Source organism: Microtus ochrogaster, unplaced genomic scaffold, assembly GCF_000317375.1.
Source record: "Microtus ochrogaster isolate Prairie Vole_2 unplaced genomic scaffold, MicOch1.0 UNK103, whole genome shotgun sequence".
NCBI lineage: Eukaryota > Metazoa > Chordata > Mammalia > Rodentia > Cricetidae > Microtus > Microtus ochrogaster.
The window spans coordinates 83267-91487 of record NW_004949201.1 but is presented as its reverse complement, the minus strand read 5'-3'; the positions used below and the strand labels follow the sequence as shown (position 1 = coordinate 91487).

Below are 8221 nucleotides of genomic sequence, written 5' to 3'. Positions count from 1 at the left end.
TTCTAGGCAGGGGCTCTACCACTGAGCCACACCCCAGCCCCTCACTGGAGGATTCTGCTTCATCACCGAGCCACAGTGATGCTTGCCTTCTGATCTGCTAAACGCCATGGATACCCACACTCCTTTCCATAACTGGCCCAGGCTCAGTAGTCCTTTCCTGGCTGTCGACAGCCTCCCTCCTGCCCTCTTGATCACCCACTACTTCCCATCCTTACATGTAATTGGCCAGGTTGTGCTCCTCCAGAGTGTGGGTCTCAAATCCATGTGGGGTCGTATCAAAGTAGTCACTGCCTATCCCGCAGATGAAGCACTTGGTCTGAGGACAATGAAGGATGTCAGAGTCAAGGTCCATATGACATCCCTGGCACCCCACAATCCCTCAGAGTCATCCTTGCCCTGATGCACCTCCATGTCCTCCTTCACTTGCTCTTGCTGGTCTCGGAGCTCCCCGAAAGCATCAATAATCAGACCTGGGGTGGCAGGACACAGATCAGGCAGGACACAAGTCAGGACCCTGTACACTCAGCACCTTTGGGCCTTGCCTTTCTTCCATGGGTTCCCTGATCTTACCACACTTCCCAAATAGAATAGAACCAGGCAGTTACTGAGTACTTCCTACGGGGCAGACACTTCAAAGGAATGCATGGCTTAATCTTCATGGCATCTTAAACACTGTAGACTTGACTGGTCTGAAGTGGAGACCAGGTTGGCCCCAAGCTTATGCAGCCTTCCTGCCCCCGCTTCCCAAGAGCTAAGATTATAGTCATGTGACAACTGTGCCCGGTTTTAACGCCTCCATTTTTTCAGATGGAGAAACAGGCTCAGAAGGACCACCAGCATGAGGGCTTAGGGTAGGAAGAGGCTAAGCCAGGGAGGTAGCCAGCCCCCAGCCTCTAGGCGCTCCTCCCACCCACACACCCAGCCAGCACTGACCCTGAATGATGGCTAGCAGGATAATAATGACGAAGAAGAAAAAGGTGATGTCGAAGACAACCCGGTAGAGTTCATACTCATCACCCGCTGGGTCCTCAATCTCGTCCCCGATGCCTCCACCAGCCCGGACACCCACGTACATGTGGAACAGGTAGCACTGCGGAGGGAGGGGTTCACTCAGAAGGCAGTCACCATCACCTACCAGAGGCCTGGACGAGGCAGACCTAGAGACACAGCAGAGACAGACACCGCCCTGGCTGGCCCTGCCTCTCACAGTTGGGGAAATGTCGGGACTGTCACCAAAGGGTGCCAGTGGGCCTTCATGGTTCACCTAGGAGGGGACTTCTGGGCACGTCCACGAGGAAGTTTCTAGATTGGGTTAACTGAGGTGGAAAGGATCTAGCCTGAATGTGGACCCAGTGTGAGGTGGAGTCCCAGAGTGAATCAAAAGGAGAAAGCACCCCCTTCTTCTGCTTCTTCACTGGGGTCCCAGAGTGAATCAAAAGCAGAAAGCACCTCCTTCCTCTGCTTCTTCACTGGGGTCCCACTGGTCACCTCATGCCCTGGACTCCATGATGAGCTGACTGTATTCTCAAATTAGGGGCGGACATCTTCCCTTTCTTCCACATGCTGCCTTTGTTATGTATTCAGTCACACTGGGCAGAATGTGACTAACTCAAGTGGTCAGAGCTGGGGATGTACCCTGGTTGGTACATCTTGTGTTTGCCTGGCACGCATGAAGTCCTGGGTTTGATTCCCAGCACCACATGAAACAGAGATGGTGGCACAGGCCTGTCATCTCAGGTGGTGGCAGGAGGATCAGAAGTTCAAAGTCAGCCTTTGCTACACTGGGGATTGGAAACAGGACAGGTGACAGGAACAAAGCAGTCAGGCTGCGTTGGGGAGGGCCACTGTGGTCACTGTGAACTGGAGAAGGCACAGAAGCCCTCACAGGCTGGATGAGGATCAGAATGGCTCAGATTGCCTCAGGACGGCAAACAGAGTGACTTCAGGCAGGAGGACAAGGCTTCGCTGGAAGCTGAAGGAAGTGTTATGAGAATGGATTGGGTGATGGGAGAGAGTGTGCTGGGCAGTCAGAAACAATGTGGTTGTCAACACTGGGGAGGAAAAGATAAATTTTGGGGGCTGGGTGTCACACATTATTCACACACAGACACCAAAGTTTTTGTTTTGTTTTTTGTTTGTTTGTTTGGTTGTTTGTTTGTTTTTTTTCAGAGACAGGGTTTCATTTCACTATGTAGCCCTGGCTGTCCTGAAACTCACTCTGTAGACGAAGCTAGCCTCAAACTCACAGAGATCCTCCTGTCTCTGCCTATTGAGTGCTGGGATTAAAGATGTGCCCCACCACTGCCTGGCTACACCAAACTTTTTAAAATTTCTTTTGGGAGGTAGGAGGCTGGAGAGTTGGCTCAGTGGTTAAGTGCACTGGCTGCTCTTCCAAAGGACCCAGATCCTACATGGTGGGTCACAGCCATCCATAACTCAGACACACTTTAGGCAAAACACCATGTATGCATGAAGAGAAAGAAAAAAAGAAGAAAAAAACTTTTTTGTTTTGTTTTGCTTTTGGTTTTTCATTCTTTTGCTTCCATGAGGAACTGAAATAAGGTTGGTGAGGCTGAGGAAAGGCGTCACTATGAAAAAAAATCAGGAGGGAGATGAGGCTTGGGCGGTCATGTGGGTTCTGTAGGCCCTGGCTCAAGCACTGGTCAGAAAGAGGACTTCCTGTAGGAGGCAGCATGTAATTCGGAAGGTAAGATGTCAGGTGAGGGGTATGGATGCTGCCTGGTGCCGGGCAGAGAGAGGTCAATGCAGTGGACCAGAAGTGGGAGGAAACACATGGTCCTAGAGGAACTGAAAAAGAACCAGAAAGCCAAAAATCGAAAGCGGAAAGGACTGTGGTTAGACTCAGGTAGCGCCAGCTCTTCCCTGCTTTTGTAAGCCATAGTGACATGATTCAGGCGTCTCCACTGGGTGTGTGGGTCACCAGAAGTTTCTAAGCAGAGGTGGGGGAGGGGCTAGGTCATCTGGCACATGGGACAGACTTCACACTCGCCTTTTCTGTGTTCCCAGGAGGTGAGAGGTCCCGGTTGTGTTGACTAAGAGCTCAGGCCAGTGACAGTGATGGGGAGCAGGCTGTGGGGCTGGACTGCAGCCCACGAGCAGGAGCCCATGAAGCCAGATCACAAGTCATCTTCTGGCAAAAACCCCTGAAATGATTCTCTTGATTGTGGCCCCGCCTTTAGCACATCACAGTCAGTGTGAGTTATCATAGCCATTGTTAGAAAAAGAGAAATAGCCAGGTGGTGGTGGAGCATGCCTTTAATCCCAGCACTCGGGAGGCAGAGGCAAGCAGATCTCTGTGAGTTCGAGGCCAGCCTGGTCTATAAGAGCTAGTTCCAGGACAGGCTCTAAAGCTACAAAGAAACCCTGTCTCCCTGTCTCAAAAGAGATAGATAGATAGATAGATAGATAGATAGATAGATAGATAGATAGATAGATAAAAGAAAAAGAGAAATATGCACTTACAATTGAACAATGGGAGAAAAAACATCTTTAGCTGGGCAGGTGGTTCATGCCTTTAATCCTCGCACTTGGGAGGCAGAGGCAGGAGGATCTCTGTGAGTTTGAGGTCAGTCTAGTCTACAGAGCAAGTTCTTGGATAGCCAGAGCTACACAGAGAAACGCTATCTCAAAAACCCAAAACAAACCTTTGGAGTAGTCTCTTTACCTATGTAGCTCAGCTTGGCTTTGAACTCGTGATCCCCCCGCCCCAGTCTTCTGAATACTGGGATTGCATGAGCACATGCTAAACCAAGGGCCTTGTGTTCTTCCACTGACTTACATCTCTGACCCCTAGTCTAAGACTTTCAAGGCTTGTGGGGCTAGGCAGTCCCTCGCAGGCCTACAGATCTGTCTGTGAAGTCACAGGTGGCCAGGCCAGAGGGAGTAGGTGTGTTGCTTGCTCCAGATCATCCCACTCAAAGAGTACAGAGATCCCCTTGCCTCTGCCTCTCGAGTGCTGGGATTCAAGGCAACAGTTACAGTTTGAACAGCTGAAATGATGTTGAGGCTGGTCCTGTTCAAAGCGTCTTAGCTGCACCAGCTGGCAAGCCCTCCTCACATCCCTGTGACAGAGATGCTGCTATTTAAGCCCCTTCAAGACAGGCCGTGGAAACTTAGCATTCGGCTAGTTTTATGTCAGCTTGTCACAAGCTACAGACATCTGAAAGAGGGAACCTCATTTGAGAAGACGCCTCCATACGACTGCCATGCAGGGCATTTTCTTTATTTTTTTAAAGATTTATTTATTTATTTACTTATTTATTATGTATGCAACATTCTGCCTTCATGTATGCCTGCACACCATGCGGTTGCTAGGAATTGAACTCAGGACCTCTGGAAGAGCAGCCAGTGCTCTAAACCACTGAGCCATCTCTCCAGCCCCCCAGGGCTTTTTTTTTTTTTTTTTTTTTTGGTTTTTCGAGACAGGGTTTCTCTGTGGCTTTGGAGCCTGTCCTGGAACTAGCTCTGTAGACCAGGCTGGTCTCGAACTCACAGAGATCCACCTGGCTCTGCCTCCCGAGTGCTGGGATTAAAGGCGTGCGCCACCATCGCCTGGCTCCAGGGCATTTTCTTAATGAATGATTGATGAAGGAGGGCCCAGCCCATTGTGGCTGGTGGTCCTGGGTCCTATAAGCAAGAAAGCAGGCTGAGCAAGCTGAAGGGAGCAAGCAGCATCCTTCCATGGCCTCTGCATCAGCTCCTGCCTGCAGGTTCCTGCCCTGACTGCTTTTGATGATGAACTGTTACATGGAACTACTGTGAATGAAACCCTTTCCTCCCCAAGATGCTTTGGGTCATGGGGTTCCATCACAGCGACAGTAGCGCTGGGGTCATGGGGTTCCATCACAGCGACAGTAGCGCTGGGGTCATGGGGTTTCATCACAGCGACGGTAGCGCTGGGGTCATGGGGTTTCATCACAGGGACGGTAGCGCTGGGGTCATGGGGTTTCATCACAGGGACGGTAGCACTGGGATCATGGGGTTTCATCACAGCGACCACAGCCCTAGCTAAGCCACTCAGTAACTTAGACCAGAGCGGAAAGGGCTCACCGTCATCATGTCATCGCACTTCATATCGGGCTCGTCCTCGTCTTCGCTCTTGTTGTAGAATTTGCGGAAGAAGTTGAAGGCCACCACAGTGTACAGATAGACCACCACGGCCAGGAGCCCTACGGTCATCACCAGCTAGGGACAGGCAGGCACGGGTCAACGTTTCACTCCTTCTACACAGCAACCTCAACTCTCAGGCTCCTTGGATACTGGAACCTCTTCTGCACTCCAGCTGCTTGGCTCTCCCCTCCCCTAGAACGGCCCTATCCTAGGTCTGATGTGGTGGCACACTCCTTTAATCTCAGCACTCGGAGGCAGAGGCAGGCCGATCTCTGAGTTTGAGGACAGCCTGGTCTACAAAGCGAGTTCCGGACAGTCAGGGCTACGCGGGGAAACCCATCTCAAATAACCTCCAAATAAAACACAAAAATAAACCAAAGAATGCCCTAACCTCCTGGCTCAAGACCATTCGAGGTTACCATTCCCTTTGCCCTGCCCCTCAAAAAATGCACCTTTGCCCCGCCCCTCAAAGATTGCTACACTCTCACCTCCCCCTCCCACGCAGCCACGCAAGCACGCATGGGCAGTTATCATGTGGTCTTCCCCGGAAGTTCTTGATCACCACCGCCCGCCCCCACGGCTACTCCCAGATTTCCACGCAGGTCCCTGCCAGGTCCTCTGCACACCTGCTTTCCGTTGTGGGTGACAGACGAGAGGATGGTGCGCAGCGTCTTGACCCCCATGGCGATGTCCAGGAGGTGGGCAGCGAAGAAGAAGTTATTGTAGTGTCCCAGGAGAGACATCACCATGTACCAGCCCAGATACAGGAAAGACTGAGTATGAAAGGGACGGGGGTCAGGAAACATGGAAGGATGCCCCAGAGCAAGGACAGAAGCCTAGGGGACTGTCTAGGGGAGCATCTGCTTCAGAGCCTAGGGAGGAGGGAGCGGGTGAGAGATGAGCTAAGAAGGACCCATGGCAGCGGATGCTTCGGGGACAGGGAACCTCAGGGTGAGAAGGCACTGTAGGAGCAAGGCACCCTAGAATATTTCTGGGATCGGGGAGACCTGGAACCCTCCCAAAGCCCTTCAAACAACATTGCTATCCTAGGGGCTTTGCGCGGACTGTTCCCTCATCCAGAGACATTGCTCTCCTGCCACATTCCCTCTCCATAGCCCCCGCTCACATTGTCTGTGAAGATGACTCCGAACTTCCAGATCTGGTACTTGACATCGATGGACATGATCCTGAGGGAACAGGGAGAGGGACACAGCCAGATGGCTGGGCATCAGACACTAGCCCCGTGTGCCCCCTGACCCGCCCCCAGCTGATGTGTCTCTCTCACCATGTCAGTAGCCCCGGTGGAGGGTCAGGTTTGCGCTCACTGTGGGCTGTGATCTCCAGAGAGGCCAGGTCCATGCCCAGCAACTCCGCAATCCGTTCCCGCCCAAAGATGTCCCCGTGTTTGTCCAGAACCTGCAGGAGAAAGCCTCAGGCCATGAAGACAAGTTGAAGCTGGAAAAGGGGACATTGCCTGTATAGGGGTTCCAGGGATGCTCAACTTTGCATGAAAAATAGGGGGAGCATCTTTCTTGGAAGAAGGACCTGGTTTCTGCGGGAGGAAACATCCGGCTGTGACAGTAGCCAAACTTTATTGTTGGGGAGGGAGGCTGATAACTGGGACTGGTGGAATGTCCACTTCGCTCACCGCCCCAGCCACACCAGCATCCTTGCCAGTCCTACACCCTACCCCAGGCACTCAACACGTTTCTACCGGGCTCACTCCAGCCCTCTCCAACAAATCAGCAACCTTCCCTGGCCAACACACTCCTGCGTCTCCTCGCTGAGTTAGTTTTTAATACTTTTATTTTTTAGATTTATTTATTTATTATTTATACAACATTCTGCCTCCATGTGTGCCTGCACGCCGGAAGAGGGCGCCAGATCTCATTACAGATGGTTGTGAGCCACCATGTGGTTGCTGGGAATTGAACTCAGGACCTCCGGACTAGCAGCCAGTGCTCTTAACCTCTGAGCCATCTCTCCAGCCCCAGTTTTTAATACTTTTTGTTATTAGACAGAGTCTCACCATGCAGCTCTGGAAGGCCTGGAACTCACTCTGTGAACCAGATTGAGCTCAAACTCACAGAGATCCACTGGCCTCTGCCTCCCAATGCTGAGATAAAAGACATAGTGTCACTGGGCTATTTAGTTATTTTTTTTTTAAGTCTTATGTATGTGTGTTGCCATGTGTGCAGTGCCCATAAGGGCTTTAGAAGGGCATTTCATACAGGGGAGTTGGAGTTACAGGCAGTTGTGAACCACCACATGGGTGCTGAGAACTGAACCCAGGTTCACTGTAAGAGCAGCCAGTGTTCATAGCCACGAAAGCCATTACTAAAGCCGCTATTACTTTTTAAATATTTATTGCCAAGTTCTATTTGGGTTTACTTCTTTCAAGATTTACTGTTTGTTTAGCTGTATATGTGTTTGTCTGTGTGAGTGTATGTCACAGATGTGTGGGTGCCCATCAAATCCTGAAGAGGGTCTCAGATGCCCTGGATCTGGAATTACATGATGTCATACGCTGCAGATGTGGGGCTGGAAACTGAAACTGGATTCCCTAGAAGAGTAGCAAGAGTTTTTAACTACTAAGCCATCTCTCCAGTCCATCCATCCGTCATCTATCTGTTCATTATCCATCCATGCATCCATCCATCTATCCATCCATCCATCATCCATCTATCCATGATTTATCTACCATCCATCCCTCCATCCATCATTCATCCATCATCCATCCATCCATCTACCATCCATCCATCATCCATCCCTCCATCCATCAATCCATCATCCATCATCCATCCATCATCCATCCATCTACCATCCATCCATCCATCCATCATCCATCATCCATCCATCATCCATCCATCCATCATCCATCATCCATCATCCATCCATCATCCATCATCCATCCATCATCCATCCATCATCCATCCATCCCTCCATCCATCATCCATCCATCATCCATCCATCCCTCCATCCATTATCCATCCATCGTCCATCTACCATCCATCATCCATCCATCCATCCATCATCCATCCATTGTCCATCCATCCATCCATGATCCATCATCCATCCATCATCCATCCAT

General features: G+C 50.9%; 1 protein-coding gene across 1 annotated transcript in view; it reads right to left on the bottom strand.

Moving 5' to 3' along the window:
• Nucleotides 1-8221, bottom strand: part of LOC101991252 (ryanodine receptor 1) — a gene marked incomplete at its 5' end in the record, with an annotated part of 90102 nt that overhangs the window by 837 nt on the left and 81044 nt on the right. Inside the window, 7 exons of the mRNA XM_005371303.2 lie at nucleotides 216-316; nucleotides 406-470; nucleotides 934-1090; nucleotides 5071-5205; nucleotides 5757-5903; nucleotides 6257-6317; nucleotides 6416-6546. Coding sequence (XP_005371360.1) covers nucleotides 216-316; nucleotides 406-470; nucleotides 934-1090; nucleotides 5071-5205; nucleotides 5757-5903; nucleotides 6257-6317; nucleotides 6416-6546 — 797 coding nt within the window. The remainder of the gene's footprint in view (nucleotides 1-215; nucleotides 317-405; nucleotides 471-933; nucleotides 1091-5070; nucleotides 5206-5756; nucleotides 5904-6256; nucleotides 6318-6415; nucleotides 6547-8221) is intronic.